This window comes from Pleurodeles waltl, chromosome 12, assembly GCF_031143425.1.
Source record: "Pleurodeles waltl isolate 20211129_DDA chromosome 12, aPleWal1.hap1.20221129, whole genome shotgun sequence".
Taxonomy (NCBI): Eukaryota; Metazoa; Chordata; class Amphibia; order Caudata; family Salamandridae; genus Pleurodeles; species Pleurodeles waltl.
The window spans coordinates 512941765-512960678 of NC_090451.1; the positions used below are offsets into that span (position 1 = coordinate 512941765).

The window sequence follows — 18914 nt, forward strand, 5'->3', positions numbered from 1 at the left end:
CTTCATTAAATCAAGTCCAGTCCTTCCTCGTCCCAATCTTGGCAAATCAGAGGAGACCAGCATCCTAATGCAGCTCACCCAACTGGGTTAAAGCAAGCCTTTCTTCTCCTTCCCTTACCCCACCTCACCCCAGCCCCTCCTCCTTATAACTCCCCCTCTTCTAGTTCTGAAAACACCTTGTTTTAAAGTCAACAGAAACATCCCAGCTGAGGTTTCTGAAGTAGAGGAGTATAGGGATAGGAGGGTGGGGATGTAGGGCTGAGACAAGGGCTACTGGCCCCTGGGAGAATGAAGGTTACCGGCAAGTAAACCAGGCATCTACTCATTCCATCTTCCTTGTCCCAGTCCTGGTAAATCAGAGAATCTATTCAAGCTGTATTCTGAAAGACACTGTAAAGAATGGTAAACTCAGAAATGAATGCCAAACAAAATTTATTGTATAAAAGAAACACACTTTTATATATATCTTATTTTCCATTACATCACTTGATGATCTCAAAAGACTAGAGGCAAAATCTTTCCACAACAAACAAAAACATTGAACTGATAGCAGCACTACACAGTTCTTGTCGTGGAACTCCACTTTTCTCAGTCCAAGAAGTAGAAATACCTTTAACTGAACGTCTCTGAATGTCCTCAGTTATATTAAGTTCTAAAGAAAAATAAGCTTGAGATATTGCTTGAAACACCTAATGGCCTGTAGGCACAGAAGACACCTTTTGAGTCTAGTTGGGGCTCCAAAAAACAAGTTTCACAAGAATGAAAATATTTTGTTCTTTATAAAGAAATTCCCATGGAGATCCAAATATTGATTTTTTTTTTTAAACAGATTTTATTATCGGGTGTCATACATTGTTGTATCAAATAGTATATCAATATCATCATTGACTCACTGTATTAAGGCAACTGCCTGCATATAACAGTACTTCTTTCTAATAATAATGTTAACTCAACAACTTCCCTCCTGTCTCCCTTCCCAACCTCCCCTGAGTCAATGCCTCGTCAATACTAGAGATTTTGACTGTGGCTTTCTGCTTTCGGGTTGCTCGCTTCAGGCGTGGCTCGCTGAGAATGCTCTCATCATAGCAGCCCACCGACGGGGAGGGTGAAGTTCCTCTCAGGGTGCCGGGGGGGTGGGGTGTGCCAAATGACTAGGCGGCCTCACAAGTGAATTACTACTTGCATTAAGACCTATTGAGATCCAAAGATTGAAGTGCTTCATTTGCTCCACCTTGATTGAAAATGGGAAACAAAAGGATCATGAAAAGTATGGAATTGTGGATACATCTTGGAGATAAAACCAGAAACACGACAGAACAACTCTGGGCAGGAAATTGTTTAAGAATAGAGGAGAAATTACAAGACAACCCAATTCCCCAATCTACAGGCAGGTGCAATAACTATATAAAAACAAATTAGCAGAAGGCTAAGGCATCTTAACTGATTGTAGTGATTTAAAAGGCGGACAATATATCTGCCTTCGTCAATGTAAGCAGATCCGAAGATATAATTGAGAGAAAACTGTTCTTTTCTTTTTGAAAGTTTTACAAAGGCAGAACGCTAGAGCAACCACATCAGAGAGAGGAGTCCAGGTTTCTGTGGAATTGTTTTGTGCTGCCCACTGACGGTGCTGAAATTGTTATAAATAAATAAATAATAGTGCAAGGGACTAAGATATTCCTTATGAAGCCACTGAAGCTTGTTCAAAAGCACGCCCACCGAAAGCTGCCAAATACCAGTATCAATGCCACCTACTCACCATCACACTCCTACAAATGTGACATATAGAACTATACCAGATGACCAAAAACTATAAGAATAGGCAACGCACACTGGTATTAGTATTATTAATTGTATATCAGATTGTTAACACTATGCTCTTGTGCTCTTTTAAAAATAGAATGACAGTGCCACCAGGTGTTCGGCTGTCATAAATCTGTGCCACTTTTAAGAAATAAGTAAAGATGCTGAGCACTAGCTTAAATTAAGCGCAGCCGACTGAGCCTTCACAGTAGAGATGGCTAGACTATTTTGAAAAAAAACTTTCCTGAAAGTAATGGAAATAAGGAAAGGATTGCAAGATCTGAAAGAAACACCTGTTTCCTAACACACTTTTTCCACATTATTCAATTTTGTACCATATGCTATAGTACAAGGATGCCAAGAGTGATGAATGGCTAAAGCATCATGTCTAGAACAGCCCTGAATTTGTAAACCTATCTGTTCAATCTGTGTGATGGACCAAGTTCTGAAAGGACATGTGAGGAAACTGACGTTCAGTCGGTGTTATAGGCAAATGAAATGGGAGAGAGATTGCCAGAGTGAGAATAATTGGGAGCCAAGGATTGCGAGGCAAATAAGGAGGAATGATTATCACTGTCACTGCTTCTTCCTGTAGCTTCCTCAGTGCTTGTGAGAGAAGGGAAAAGGAGAAGGCATACAAAAGAAAGTTTGGCCAAATTATCTACAAGATGTCTACTGCCCAGTCTCCCCAAAACCAGTCCTTACACAAAACTGGGGAATAAGGGTATTATTCTGAGAGGCAAACCGATCTAATTATGGAAGACCCAACTGATCTGTTATGTTGCAGAAGACTTGAGGAGATCGGTGAATATCAGTCATTATAGGAGTAGTCTGCTGAGGTGGCTAGCATCTACATTTACTCACTCCAGGAGCTAAGAGACGCAGAGGATTACTAGATGTTCTTCCGCTAGAGGACAAACTCCCCTAAAAATGTATCTGATAGAGGACATTGTGTACCCACTTCTCTGATGATTAAGGTTTGGCCACCTGGCTATCCATTCTGACTACTAGTGCTGCGTCTCAAAGATGAGACACAAACCCTAAAAGAGTTTGAAAAATAACAAAAGTCCTTTCCATTTCAAGCCTGAAGAAGTCCTTGGGACATCACGTCTCTTGTACCTCTTGACTCTGTAAAGTTGCTGCCCACCCCTGAAGACTTGCATCTGTGGTAAACAAAATTACTGGAGTAGGATGGGGCAGAGATATTTCCTTCAGTAAATTAGATGGTAGTAGCCACGATTCTTGGTCTTTTGATAGAGATAATGTTACAGGGTCCACTGCCTCGAAGCTTTGAGACTTTGGAGCTGATTGACAAAAGTCCTCAGGTGCTACTGAAGTTATGGCAACCGTCAGACCCTGAACCCCTAACCAACCTATTGTGCTTGCTGCTGGGAGAGTGACAACATTCTTCAGTTGAATCAGTAGATACATTCATCTGACCTCCGGCTGGTAGACTGCTCCCAAATTTGTCTGAAATTGAGCTCCCATAAGCTGATGTTCCAACAATGGGGTCAGTTTTGAGTTCTTCCAAATCCGCAGTAAACCAAGTCCCATCAATCATCTGCAGGCTTTTTGAGTCTAAAGATCAGCCTACACAAATGAGGAGGCAGGAATTATCTAATCATCCAAATAAGGGATTAACTGATCTTCCTCTAGCTGTAAGGAAACTACTCCTGGGCCTGTAAATACCTTTGTGAATATCACTGGTGCCGCAGATCTGAAGGAGAGGATTTGAAAACAGATGTTTTGTTTTCCCACTGCATATCCGAGATATTGTTGGTAAGCAGGATGTATTGGCACATGAGAATAAGCATCTTTGAGATCCAGGGTAACCCAGTAATGTCCTGGAGCAATGAGCGGAATTACAGTTATAGTGCCACTATTGGAAAATTAATTTGATTAACACACTTGTTGACTTCTCTTAGTTCCTGAGTGGGATGAGCGGCTCATGTCAGTTTGAGAACTAGAAATATAATTCATTGAAATCCCACCCTTCTTTCGTTTTGAGGGGCTGGAAGTATAGCTTGCTTTTTAAGGTGTCTTATTGATTCTATTTGGAAAGGACGGACAAGAAGCTGAAAGTTGAAGAAGGGTGCATCTGAAATGTGGGACTTGCAGACATTTACTGAAATAGAGAGTAAAGCAATGTTTTACTGCTTCTAGAAACCAAATCATCATTGAATAGAGGTACCTAGGCATCTATAAATTATTGAATGTAGCTCCCTAGGTGAATTTGGGTGGCAAAGTCAGGATTATGGAGCCTGTTTTGAGAGATGAGCCAAGTTTTGAATTACAGAACAGCCCTCAGGCTCGGCCTCGAAAGGGTTGATGAACACCCTGCCTACCTTGAGAACACTTACGGATCACAAGTCAGTGGCACCCAGAAGGATTAATTCTGAAAGATTGAAGAAGTTTGTGCTCTTCGGTGGATTTTTTAATGCGTTCATTTAGATCTGGAGCAAATAATTTAGGACCTAAAAAGTCAGATGGTTGATTAAATCTGTTTGATCCCATTCCAAATTTCAGACCCTAAGCCAAAGGTGATGTTTCAGTGCCACAGTTGTAGGTGAAAAGTAAAGAAAATGTTATATACGAATAAAAGTGAGATACAGATGCAATACAAACCTAAATAAAAGAAAGGAAAGATCCACCCGTTTCTGCATGCAGAGATATAGAGTTTGGAAATATTTTAACATAGTCTGTGTAGCTTACAGAGCATAGACTCCAGCCCACAATGAAAAGTTTGATGCAGCATAATAATGTTTCAAAGCACCCTCTGCTCTGATGTACGAGGATTCAGGTAAAGAGGATTCTTCAGCTGGCAAAGAGTACAATGGTGTCATACTAGATAGAATCAAATTCATTTTTGGCACTTCTTTCCCCATATGCCACCAACTTATAACATGTTTGCAGAAATCATGAAAGGTTTGTCTTATCACTATCCTTCCACATTTTAAGGATCATCCATTTCATTAACTGGTGCACAGGCAAAGACTCAGCTGAAGGTGGCTGATATTGGCCACAAAAATCATCAAGAGCATCAGATTCCGGTTCAACCAAACTCTAAGTTTCTCGAATGTGTTGCAGACGTCCTGGTGCATACTTTCCTTTTCTTAAAGGGCCTGCGTAGTCCGCTGCATCTGTAGTTCAAGTATCCAGCATAGAATGAGGTGGACCTTCAGTAACATTCAAGGCTGCAGCTACTGCCTGGAAGACCAGCTATTACAGCTCTGAGCGTGAAGAAGTTCTTCTGAAGACTGGCTCCATACCATGAGGTTTCTCAGGGCACTTGCTTCCCTCCACTGTATCAGCAGCTGACTGACACAAAAGGAAAGCACAACTTCCCTAAACACGCAGTTGCTAACCAACCTACTGACACTCATGCAAGAGTAGCACGCAGCTGAGGAGAGAAAAGTAGGTCGCTGAGAGTAACCCGCTCTTTACCAAAATTGCAAAGGAATGGAAAATGTTAAGAGGCATGCAGTCAGTTCCTCCTTTTAAATCTTCTGTAGCAGAATTCACCCCTTCTCGGCATGATCATCTTGAAGCAATGGGACCTGAAAAAGTCAGGCAAAGGCTTTATGAAGCGTGGCATAAACCACAACTTCTAAACACCATCCTTTTCTGGCAGGGACTAAAGTCCTGCAGAGTGCGGTTAATTGCTAAAAAAAAGTGCTGTCCAACTCAGGCAGAGACCAATCATTTTGTTACTCTACTGCTAAAACAAGGGCACAAACGGGACCGGGTATAACCCAACAGTCTTGCTTATGCAGATGCTGAAAGCTACCCTAACACAATCTCTTTTCTAAGTGACTTTCTATTGGCTAAACTGTCTTGAGAAGGCTGGTCACACTGCAGTTGTCAGGAATGGGATGAGTAAAATGGACGAGGGAGTAAAGATCCAAATTTATTTATAAATAAACAATATGTAGCATCTAGAAAAGACAGAATCCCTTCATAGTAAAAATGTGCACTAAATGTTGTGCACCACAAAAAGGATGTCCTAGAATGGTTGTATAGGAGCACTTATTGCTTATTACAATCACATTTACATAAACACTGCAAAATCCTAGCACGGAATGCCCACTTGGATTGCAGAAAAATTCTAGAAACACTGATAACCTTTGCACAACCATACCTAATTACATCTGTCATATTAGGGACAGGGAACTCAAAGTAATGTAATTTCCCTACAAGATAAACGTTGATATTATGTAACTGGTCATAAACTTCAGCGGCCATTTTATTTGTGTGTCCATCACAAGTATGCTGGGCTCTGTGTAAACAATGGGTTATTTATCTGCTCTACATGGCAATGACTTGGAAAGATCTCACGACAGATTTGAGTTTATGGGAACTAGAGTACTACATTAGGCTGGATAGACCAATCTCTATTGATGAGTTTCCATCTGAGTAAAACCCAAAATGGCCTCACCTGTCAATGAGAACCCCATAAACTTAAATCAAAGAGGTATAAAAGTTTCTCCTAAAATTACCTCCTCAATCACTATGGCAACTTTTGAGTGTAGGCACTCAATAACTATTCTCACATCATTACTTATTCGCTATCAGCAATGTGGCATAAAACAACCCAGCACTCTGTCTGCTACGTGCCTGGTGCTTGCTTAGTTACCATCCAAAGACCAGCAACCTCTTTGTTCCAAGTCGACTTGGAGCCGCAGTTGCTGTCAACATCCTACATTTATATACCTAGGGCATCTTCTTTCTAGCAAAATAGAGATCCCAAATAGGAGCTGTTTGGAGAAGGTTCAAGTCTAGTCACCAGCTAAAGACGAAGAAGCTCAAATCCTCTCAAAATGAGCATGTATGTTTCAATGTTGTAAACTGCAGATCTTTCATATCAGTAATTCTAAGTTCAGTGTATGTGTGCAGATTTGGTTCCTGCATTTGTGCTCCCTGTAGACACGAGCTACTCCTCATTGATGACGCACGCTGAAGTGAGAATATGCGTTTTCGAGGAGTTGGAGTAGGCACAGAGGACTGCATATTTCTCCTTTTGGGTCGGTTTACTCTGTTTGGTATAAGGTCTGGTCTCAATAGAATGGCACAGATGAGCTAATAATTTGTGAATAATGCTAACCCAGTGTTTTCATCAGGGGTTTTGCAGCTTTTGATCAGTGCTATCCATCAGATTGTTTTTTTCCAATCCCAGGAATTACATTTAATCCCCAAGCAAAGCACAAGGCCCTGCTGGACACAGTCTCTTGCCCCACTCCAGCCAAGGCAATCCAGCATTTTAACACATTATCTCCCATCACAAATATTATTCTTGTTTCAAGACAGATCACTTTTTCAACACATAGGGGGTCATTTCGACCTCAGCGGTCTTTTGACAAGACCCCTGAGGGACCGCCGTGCTGAAGACCGCCAGTGGTGGCGGATTTCCGCTCGGCGTATAATGACTGCTGGCAGCCCTCCGTCCTTTTTCGGACGGAGAGCCGCCAGCAGCCATACTGGCGGGCGGCGGGGAAGTGGAGGTTGGAAATGAGTGCGTGTCTGTCTGTATGTATGTCTGTATGGATGTGTGCGTGTATGTCTGAATGTGGGTGTGTGCATATGACTGTGTGTGTGGCTGTTGGCATGTATGTTGGTGTGTGTGCAGGTATGTGTGTTGGTGGTGCCTGCGTGCTGTCGGGTGTGTATGTGTAATGTAATGTTGGGGGTAGGGGTGGGGTGGGGGGTCCTGCCACCTTTGGGGGTGGCAGGGGTGGTGGGGGGTGTAGGGGAAGGACTCGGGGTGGGGAGTGGGGGAGACCCCTATCAGTGCCAGGGAAGGAATTCCCTGGCACTGATAGTGCTTACCGCCATGGATTTCATGGCGGTTCCAAACCCCATGAAATCCATGGTGGTCAGCCGGGTCATGATACCTCCAGCAGTATTGTGACGACCGCTGAGCTGGAGACCCAGGTCTCCAGCCCAGCGGTCGTCTCCGCCCTGGTGGTCGGATCGGAGAAGTGGCGGATGACCATGGCGGTAACAGCCATGGTCATAATTCAATTTTTTTTACCGCCAGCCTGTTGGCGGTAAGACCGCGGCTTCTCCGCCGACCGCCAGGGTTGTAATAAGGGCCATAATCTGAATAGGAGATCCCGTTCATCTCAAAATACACTGCACAAGGAAACTTTAAAAATAGTTTTGGGGTGTATTTATCTACTCTTGACCGTAGGCCAATCTGTATGCATCAAGGAAATACAAGAGCACAGCCTTGGGAGAAACCCAATTAAGTAGGGGGGAAGCAGGGCAGTCTCTGCATCAAATCACAGGCATTCAGAATAGTCCCCCAATCAATTGAGTGAGTGTGGCAAACTAGCCCTAGGTTTCCAAGGAGGGTACACTAGAGGAAGAATGAGTTGCTCAGCTTGGCATGATACCACCCCCAAATGTTATATTGGTTAAAAATCTGTAGATTGTAGAAACAGCAGGAAAGTGTAGCTCACAAAATAATCCAGTGGTTGAAATTCTACCAAACTTCCTAGGGGCATCATCTTCAGCAGCCATTTTATTTGTGTGCCCATTAGATGTATTCTGTACTCTCTATAAGCAATGGGTACAGAGCATTTTATGTGGCACACACGTGGGTGACAGGAAGGGTCGGTTTCTGAGGAACAACGTGGACTTTAACAAGGTGTTGTAGACGTAACCCCCAAGGATCCTATAAATCCCTTGAGGATCGACTTAGCACTGTTGTGATCACACTATAATGATGGCTTGAGGGGAAAGACACCTAAATCAGTATCTGTCTAAACACTGTCCTATACAATGGTCGGCAAATTCTCATTTCCCTGTAACCTCCAAATGTTTACTGAAAATTTGTGTACCTTCCCCTAGGAAGGATTACAGTTGTATTATAATTTGGCAGGGATCACCAAGGTGTTGTCCCATATGTTTTGGTTGCTCTTTGGATAATGTTTTGGTTTTGTCCCCCTTCTTCTTCATTGAAGACAACATATAAGCCTGTTCCTTGTCATTTTACTTACAATTTTATGTAAAATGTTTTCTGCATTCTGAATATTGTTTGTATTCAAACATCTGCCAGGAACAGGGACCATTTTAATAACCAAATAAGGAGCTCTGTAAAAAAAGCTTTTCCCAGGACTACATGCCACTAACTTGGGTATTCTGGAAGCCTTAGCAGAGGTTTCGATGTACCTGCCAGATCTATGAAATTCTACACATTTTGTGGCCATTACATTTATCTACAGAATGTTTTGAGGAAGCGGAAAATGCCTTGCGGGAGATCCTAATGTGGAATGTCTGGGTCTGAACACTATGACCAGAGGTACAAAGTACAAACATACTTGAAACGAAGGGGGTCCATATTGCTCTCCTTCAAGAAACTTACCATACCGCTCTGGAGGTGGTCTCTCTCAACAAAAGGTGGTGGGGCCAGCTTTTTTACGCCAAATACTCTGCCTTTGCCATAGGTGCTCTTATATGGATAAGACCAGGTACCCTTCCAGGTATTGGATAAGAACATTGACGGAGAAGGCAGATTTGTGGTCATTAGCACGCAACTTAGTGGTAGAGACCTTACCCTAGTTAATATACATGCTACAAACACTGACCAGGCTTGGTTCTATACACACTTTCCCTTGTGATTGCTCTGTACATGACCGATCCAATACTTACTGGTGGAGACTTTAATTGCATCGCCGGCCTGCTGCTGGATTGGCCACACCTCCATTTACAGGGCTCCCCTGTAATGCGGTTAGCAAGTAAATTGCGTACGTGGTTGGCACACCGAGGGCTCTTAGATGCCTGGAGACAAACGCACCCTGCTCATAGAGATTATTCTTTTCACTCCTGCTTGCGCAACCACCATGTCCATCTAGACACTTTCCTCTGCATACCAACTGTAGACGCCCTGGTGTCCCAAGTCGAATATCTAGCATGGACATATCGGACCTTAACCCCCATTCTTCTGATGCTGCCCTCGGTGTTGACCCCATCTAATATACCGACCTGGTGCCTCAAAAGCAAAAACCTGGAAGATCAAACGTTCTGCCATGGGGGAAGGATATGACAATATTTTGCAGAGAATGAGCTCACAATCTCGTCTGTTATGACAGAGTGGAACGTTTTCAAGGTGGTGATAAAGGGTCAGTGAATAGCACAAACGTGTGGGGTGCGCAAGTAGCTCATTAATGATGTCCTTGCACAGGAACTCCTCCTTCAGCAATTAGAGTGAGATAGATATGAGAAACGTCTGGAACAAAGAGTTTGGAACAACGCATACGTTAACAACACAAGCTTAACCACGCGTGCGTGAACGACGACTCCCCTTTTCCCTGCCTTAACCACGCATGTGCTGAATAATGCATATGTGTGGTTAAGGCAGAGAAGAAGAGAGAGTGCATTGGGAGAGGACGCATTCAGGTAAGTAGGGCTGGGGCAGGGTTGGGGGGTAGTTTTTAAGGGTGGGGAGGACGGGGTCATTTTGTTTTTAGGGTGGGGGTGGTGGGTCAGGGTAGTAGTGTTTCTTGGGCGGGTGGTGGGGTGGCATGCTAGAACCACGCATTCAGTTCCGACACATGCCTTTTCTAGGCATGCTTTTAAAACGTGGTAAAGGCATGCGTGGAAACAACGCAGCCGTTGTTCTGACCACATTGTTCAGGCATGCGTGGTTGGCGCATGCGTTGTTACAGCATACAGTCTAATACATATAGTGATCCTACTCAGCAGCAACCACTTATGGCAGGCTGCAAGAAACTAGAGGAACTTGTTGAGAAACTCTGGTGGGGGTGGGGTTGTTTTATTTTTTGAGGGAGGGGGGCCGGGATAGTTTTGAAGGGGTAGGGAAGTGGGGCGGGGGCTGGGTTAGGGGGTAGTTTTGGGGGGGGGGGGGTTCTGGGGTAGTTAGATTTTTAGGGGTGGGGGTTGGGGTTATTTTGTTTTTAGGGGTAGGATGGGGGTCAGGGTAGTTTTGTTTTTACAGGTGGGGGCTTTGTAGTTTTGTTTTTTGGGGCGGGCTGGGGTGTTGGTTGTTTTTAGGGCGGCTGGGAGGGTCAGAAGGTTTTAGGGCTCAGAGTGGGTGGGGGGTATAGTGGAAGATTTCTTTTTTGGGGAGGGGGTGGGGGTAGTTTGGTTTTTAGGGGTGGGGTGGAGGAGTTGGGGTAGTTTGGTTTTTAGGGGCAGATCGGTCGGTTTCGTTGTTTTCAGGAGCACATTGCCTAGGCACACTTAGACAGAGACAATTCAGGAACGTTGCTGGCCTGGCTAGGGAACCAATCCACGAAGGGATCTGTGATCCTAGAATTGGGTACATAGACAATCTGATATTATCAAACTATTTCGGACATTCTATACCACTCTTTACGCCCGTAGTGACCAAGTTACACCGGTGCCCACAATCGCTAACTGGATGTCTCGCGCATATAGGCCCTTGTCGATGCTGAACATGAACTATAAAATCCTGGGCAAGATCTTGTCCACTCGATGTCTGCCCTGTATGCACCTCATCATCCATGCAGGTCAGAATGCTTCATCCCAGAGCTCAACACAACCCTTAATATCTGGAGGCTTACAGCACTCTTACTAGCATGCAGCACTTAAACCCTCAGGCAGCAGTTATGCCGGTAGACATGTAGAAAGCCTTTGATAGCTTGGATTGGGAGTACCTGTATGTCATGATGGGAAAAATGGGTCTAGGCAACTACTTTCTTAACTGGACAGGTTCATATACCTCTCCCATGGCCTGGATGAAGACTGATATCTGCTGCCTATGGTGTGGAACGTGGCAGGGATGTCCTTTGTCCCCTCTGGTCTTTGCCATTGTGGTATAACCGTCAGCATGTAAGGCTAGGAAGGGGACTCATTATACCAACATTGCGGCTATGGTAGATGTGCATCACATTGCGCTCTATGCCGATAACATGCTACATTTTCTCGACAATAAATGGAACAATATTGCCGGGATCTCCCACCTGTTGGATCAGTTGGGTGCACTAATGGGTTTGCAGTGAACTTTAATAAAACTTGCGTTTTCCCATTTAGGCCCACAGATGTGGACGGCACAGACACCAGGGGTCTCAGATGGGAGCAGTCCTCGTTTCTCTACCTTGAAGTCCAACTCTATAGGTGCAAGGCAGAATTCCTGGAGGCAATTTTGGCTCTCCGGACCCGTATAGGCTTCTGGAAGATGGTGGTTTTGCCCAGGCTTCTGTATTTTTTTGCCACTCCCCCCATAGTTATTCCCAGGAGTAAATTCTGTGAATTCCGTACCCTACTGATTGACCTCATATAGAATAAGGGTCATTGTAGAGTGGCGTTCCCCGAAAAATGATGGTGACCCTGCGGCCTCAGATTTTGAATCCTATTATTTGGCTGCGCAGTTGCAGCAGGTGACATGCAGGGGGGCAACTAGGGTTTGGAATGAGGCAGTCATTGGGGCAGATACCCCTTCTTCTAGGTTGTTGTCCCAAACGGCTTTTGGACCCTAAGAAACTCAGGATCCATCCTGGAGTCTGCAGTTTGTGGCCAAACATGGTTGGATGTGCTGCCTCCAGAAATCTAACACTATGACCCCTCTACTCGCTGGCATAGGCTCTTAGCTGTCTTTCTGTCTTCTTGCAGTCAAATGCGCACCTGCGCTTGGGGGACTGAGCAGAGTTTAACATCGAGACAATCGTCGATCTCTACCTTGGGGAGAAAAGGCAAACATTTAAGGGGTTGCAACTTACATATGGCCTACCTGCAGGAGATTTTTTGCTTTTTGGTTTCCTCTTGAAGGCAATCTGTAGAGTGTCAGGAGAGGGGCAGACTGAACCCAAGGCCCACATGAGCTGCCACATTATATGCACGTTCTCGGGAAAATACAATGCCATCATGCCGTACCAAAGGAGGACACAACTGTTACCCCTCCACGACCTCGGGGACAAATGGTCAGCTGATATTGGAACCCCGTTGACAGACGTGGACTGGACAGAGATGCTCACCGCTACTCCTCAGATATTGAGGAATGCCTGTTTTAAATTAATGAATTTATATTACCTACACAGAGCATATTTACACTGAGTAAGATTAACAACTACTTTCACTCTACTCAAGCGGAGTGCCCCAGGTGCGGTGTGGTGGGCACTGAACTGTTGCACAAGGTCTGGAACTGCCCCCATCTCACTGAATTCTGGAAGGCGTGATGGCATTCCTTAACAACATCACAAACCGCAATATTGTACTGTCTCCCTTGATGTGTCTTTTAGGATTGTTTCCTAGGCCTACTAAGCATAAGATGACAACTAAATAATTCATCGATCTTGCATGAATATTGGCCAAAAAGGTTGATAACTCTTAACTGGAAAAATGTTAGGGGCTCAACGTTAGTGAAATGGCGTGGTGACCTCAAAAGGAGATGGAATATGGCAATACAAACTTTATTTTTCAGTTTTGGAATCAATTCAGTTTATGGACGGAACATTTGTTAAAACAGCAACATAGAGACAGCAGTCCAGAGGAAGGTTTAGTCGAGTTTGATTGGGAAACTGTTGTTGCCTTGAGTTCGGCTTGGGACCATGAGTTGGACTGCCTGTTGGAGCTCCACCACTGCCGTCAACTCCGTTAATTCCCTGCCCGCTAGTAGCCTCGACAGAATATGTGAGATGTCAAGCAGGGAGGGGCCCAATGGAGACGGCCAGAGCTTGGAAGGGCCCGCTAGACAAGAGGAAGATGCCTCTGACTGAGGCAGTATACACACACCCCAAATGGCACAATTACGACACCCCGACTGTACATGCGTCCCATGGACGAACGTATAGACTGGCTTACCTCTCTCCCCCGTTGAGCTACTGCATACCGCCATGTGCGGTTTATCCTTTGGTACCACAGTGTACTCCCATCCCTCCTACATAGTTTGCAAGCCGTGGATGGAATGTTGCTTTATTTGCATAACTCTTGTTGGGTGACAGCTGGACTGCTGGGTTTGATGGAGATGTTGGGATTGTTCTCTTTGTTCTTTTGGGTCCCATTGGGAATGCGGGGTACTTATGTGGTTCTTACAGACATGCAGGGCTGAGTGGTTTTCATGAGGCCATGTGTGCTCTCTCTGTTATTTCATGTGTAACTGTGTTATCACCACCTATGCTATGCATTCTGCACTCTTTGTGTCAATGCCTCAATCATTGCCTATTTGTTTTTGTCCTTAATATACCAAAAATATGTTTTAAACATGCCTTAAACATGTTCTTCTCAAACCAACCCCTGCCAGTATCTTGATTGACTATTTAATGTGAGGTATGCCTTTGGTTTCAATTCTGTGAAACACCAACATTTTAGTTTCTGAACTATTCCCCTAAGTTTTGTGTGATTTTCACACAATTGTACGAAATACACATGGCCATTTTGGTCAGGCTTAACATTTACCCCATACTAGGACCATAGAGGTTACTCCCTTAAGAAGGAAGGCAAAGCTCTTTCACAGCCCTGGCTTTCACAGTTTCGAGTTGGGAGCCCTAAAATGTAAACTGGGGGTGATACATCATCCCACAGCAGAGATATTTCTCACCACATCTTCTGTGCTCAGAGAAATAGCACCCAGCATGCATCATGTCCCTGAAGAAATAGTGACAGTTAGACTTACTGTACTAGACATAGGGCCTGATTACAACTTTGGAGGAGGTGTTAATCCATCCCAAAAGTGACGGTAAAGTGACGGATATACCACCAGCCGTATTACGAGTTCCATAGGATATAATGGACTCGTAATACGGCTGGTGGTATATCCGTCACTTTACCATCACTTTTGAGATGGATTAACACCTCCTCCAAAGTTGAAATCAGGCCCAACATGTCAGTCAAGTGCCGAAAAACATGCCTTTCAAAATGTCTACACCACTGATATTTTAACCAATTACTACTCCTACAGACTAGCATAGTGACAAGTCCTTGTTCGTGTCTGAGTTAGACAGTAATGTACGGCATACACAAAATGAAACATTTCACTCTATACTACTGTTTGATGCATAAAATGTAAATAAACATAAAAGCAGACATGGGTTGATAGGTGACAAATTATGTGGCAAGTTACATGAATCAGGGTTTGTAAACCTTGAAACCATCGGAACATTTAGCTTATAGTTAACATCTTAGCCACATCCCCAACTCTGATACTCAGAATGATGTGTAATCTATGCTCCTCTTAGATACTGCACCCGCGAAAGAGCGGTTTACTTGGTGGTGGGTGCAAAGTTTGTGCATCCATTCCCTCCCTCTTTAAAACTCCAATCTCCCTCTTTATTGCTACCTTTCTCCCTCATGGATTGTCTTTTCTTTCTACTTGTTTCTCGTTACATCTTTTTACTCATCCCACTCCATCTGTCTCTGCCTTCCTTTTTATCTTTGCATTCTTCCCATCTTTAGCTCATTCACCCTCCTTTCACTTTCTCCCTGTTATTTTACTCTCCCTTCCTCCAGCCTCTCTTTATCTTTCCTGTTACATCTCCTTGCAACAATTTCTCCATTCTCCATTTATTCAAAGCAAAAATGTGTTTATGAAGTGCATGGATAAGGCTGGATAAAAGTGCCCACATTACTCCAGCCACTCGCCAGAGCTCCACCTGGATCCCCATTTCCTGTTCTATATTTTCTCACTCTTCTGCCTCTTCACTCCTGTCCTAAACCCTTTTTTGTGTCTCCTTCACAGGTGTCTTCACACAGTCAATGTCCTTCTGGTTCTGTGGCACCAGAAACCAGTCCTCTGGTGGTGGCACCCTGAAGTATGAATCCAACCTAGACTGTGATACTATTACCATCGTGAACAGCAATAACTGCCTGAAGATTATAGCGCCTTTCCGCAAGGGAGACATTGTGAAACTCCAGTCCCCATCTGGCTACTATCGCTTCTGTGTCTACTGGTTCCGAAAACCAGGACTCCTCAACTTATCATATGGAGCTAACAACTACACCCGCGAAACAATGAACATGGATGCTGCTCCGTGCCGGACAAAGATCTGTAGTCCGCCAAAGTGGATGTTCCAGAACTGTCATCGAAGTGAGGTGCTCTACAATGTGTCTCATAGGAATAACACGTATCAAACCGACTGCTCCTTGCACTACGAGATGAACATTCGAAGGCCATGCGGTAAGTCTTCCTGCATACCCTACCGGCAACTTATCCATTCTTTATTTTTAGAAATATTTGTCTTGATTTTCAACGAAGCATTGCATACAGTATGTTCGGATAAGCAAAGAATCTAATATCTAACATACCTCACCACCCTAACCCTTTCTTTTGGCCACCCATCTCCTGCTATTAGTGAAGTAAACTGTGCCTCTCTCTCCAGAATAAACGCACCCATTCTTGTTCATTATCTGTTCACTTAGAGTATGGGCGGATAAACCATTGCCATGAAACGTACCACCTTCAGATGACTGTCCAAAGCCCCATACAAGGTCACCCTCCCAGTGAGAACTCTTTCTCCCCCTGTTGAGCTGCTCTCCTCACTCAGTTAATGTCAGCGTGTCCCTTTCCCACCACGTACCCATCACTGTGTAATAATGCCTGCCCCGTACTGGCTCTGTACATACTACATCAAGGTGAGATATAGTGTGCAGTGCACAGAGTCCAGGGTTTCCCCAGAGGCTTAACAGAGGCTAAAGTAGTTTCTTTGTGGTAGTGTGGTCGAACAGTTAGGCTTATCACAGGGTAGTGCAAAGCATTTGTTGTACACACACAGAAAGTAGAAGAAGCGCACACTCAATGACTTAACTCCAGACCAATGGTTTTTATATATCAAAAATACATATGTTCTTAATTTATTTTTAGAACCACAAGATTCAAGTTTCAGGTAAGTACCTTAAAAGTTTCGTATTTCACACAGGCATCAACAGTACTTTGTTTGAAATGGGCAAGTAATACAGTTTTTGAATTATTGGCAATAATCTTTTTAGAAAATGGACACAGTACACTTTTCAGAAAACAGTTCCTGGGGGGAAGAAATGTTAGATCGTTTTACTGGTAAGTACAACACTTACAGTTTCAGTCTCTGGGTTTTAGGAAGTCGACCGGTTGGGGTTCAAATTAACCCCAAACACCCACCACCAGCAACACAGGGCCGGTCGGGTGCAGAGGTCAAAGTTGAGCAAATTTAATGTGGGGTCTTAAGGAGACAACAGGTACTCGAAATTAGGCCTGCCTGCAAGTAAGTACCCACGGCTCGAAGGGCAGACCAAGGGGGATTAGAAGAGCACTGAAGGGGCCACAAGTAGGCAACAAATACGCACCCTCAGCAGCACAGGGGCAGCCAGGTGCAGGGTGCAAACAGGACGTTGGGTTTTCAATGCTGGTCTGTCAGGAGACCCTGGGGGTCACTCAGAGGCTGCAGGCAAGGTCCACGGGGGTGTCTCGGGCACACCACCAGTCGGTCAGGAAGAAGGGCCACCTGCTGAATGCTGAGACACCAGGGGTCTGGTTCTCCAAAGCCTGGAGGCTGCAAGTGCATGGTGCCTTTAGGCATCAAATATCTTCGTCCGGAGATTCGTGTTCAGGGTCCTCGGGATTACTTCTGCAGGCGTCATCGTGAAGGGGTGGAGAGGTCAACCTAGGTTGGGCACTTGCTCGCAATCGCCTGGGGGCACTCTCTCGCTGGGTGGACCACCTGGATACGGACCGTGGGCGTCTGGTGCACAGGGGTCAAGACTCGCGAATTCGGAGTGAGGTGGGAGTCCTTGGTTGGTAGTTTTCTTTAGACATAGCTGCTGTCCTCAGGAGTTCTTGGTCCTTTTGGATGCAGGGCAGTCCTCTGTAATTGTACAGAGGTCGCTGGTCTTTTGCAGGTTCTTTGAAGCAGGAGACAGGCCGGTAGGGCTGGGACCAAAGCAGTTGTCGTCTTCCTTCTTCTCTACTGGGGGTTTCAGCTTAGCAGTCCTTCTTCTTCTTGTGTATCACCAGGAATCTGGTGAGCTGAATTCAAGGAGGCCTTTAAACCCTAGATTTAGGGGTGTTTTAGGGGTCAGAGGGCAGTAGCCAATGGCTACTGTCCCTGAGGGTGGCTATACCCTCCATGTACCCACTCCCTTTGGGGAGAGGAGGCACAAACCTAATCCTATTGGTCCCTGTCCTCCAAACCAAGATGGAGGATTCTGCAGGGAGGGGGCCACCTCAGCTCTGGACATTTTAGTGTTCGTCCTGGCTGAGGTGGTCACTCCTCCCTGTTTTCCTAATTTTCCTGCTGGAATTACCACCAAAAGTGAGGCTTTGTCTGGGGGGGGCGGGCATCTCCACTAGCTGGAGTGCCCTGGGGCACTGTAATCCGAGACTTGAGCCTTTGAAGCTCACAGCCAGGTGTTACAGTTCCTGTAGGGGGGAGGTAGGAAGCACCTCCACACAGGACAGGCTCTGTTTCTGACAAAGGCACTCATCCCATGTGGTCAGAAACTTGTCTGAAAGTGGCAGGCTGGCTCAGACTGGTCAGTCCTACACTAGCAGTCTGGCTAACATATAGGGGGCATCTCTAAGATGCCCTCTGTGTGCATTCTTCAATAAATCTCTCACTGGCATCAGTGTGGGTTTATTGTGCTGAGAAGTTTGATAACAAACTTCCCAGTATTCAGTGAAGCCATTATGGAGCTGTGGAGTTCGTAATGACAATCTCCCAGACCATATACTCAATATGGCTACACTGCACTTAAAATGTCTAAGAATGGACTAAGACAGTGTAGGGCAGGGGGCTTCAAACTGGGGGGCAGGCCCCTTTAGGGGGGCCTCAAGTGATCCCACAGGGGGCACCAGGCTCTGGCCAAAAGAAGCATTACACATATAACTGTGTTTTGTTTTAAGCAGAAACTTTTAAAAAGGCAACATTACTTAACTGCAATGTTTAAATTCATCTAGACATATTTAAACATTGCCAACTTTATAAAATAATTGTGAAAAATTCTGAGGGGGGCCCCAATGATTTTTATTTTTCTACTGGGGGGCTCTGCATTAAAAAGTTTGGAGACCAATGCTGTAGGGGCATATTGCTCATACATCTATGCCCTCACCTGTGGTATAGTGCTCCCTGCCTTAGGGCTGTAAGCCTGCTAGAGGGGTGACGTATCTATGCCACAGGCAGTAGTTTGTGGTAATGGCACCCTGAGAGGGGTGTCATATCGAATTT

General features: G+C 44.9%; 1 protein-coding gene across 2 annotated transcripts in view; it reads left to right on the top strand.

Annotated features, from left to right (window-relative positions):
* Positions 1-18914, top strand: part of LOC138268029 (adhesion G-protein coupled receptor G1-like) — a 360820-nt gene that overhangs the window by 277068 nt on the left and 64838 nt on the right. For both annotated transcript variants that reach the window (XM_069217352.1, XM_069217353.1), the window contains exon 3: positions 15458-15895. In XM_069217352.1, the coding sequence (XP_069073453.1) occupies positions 15458-15895 (438 nt within the window). The remainder of the gene's footprint in view (positions 1-15457; positions 15896-18914) is intronic.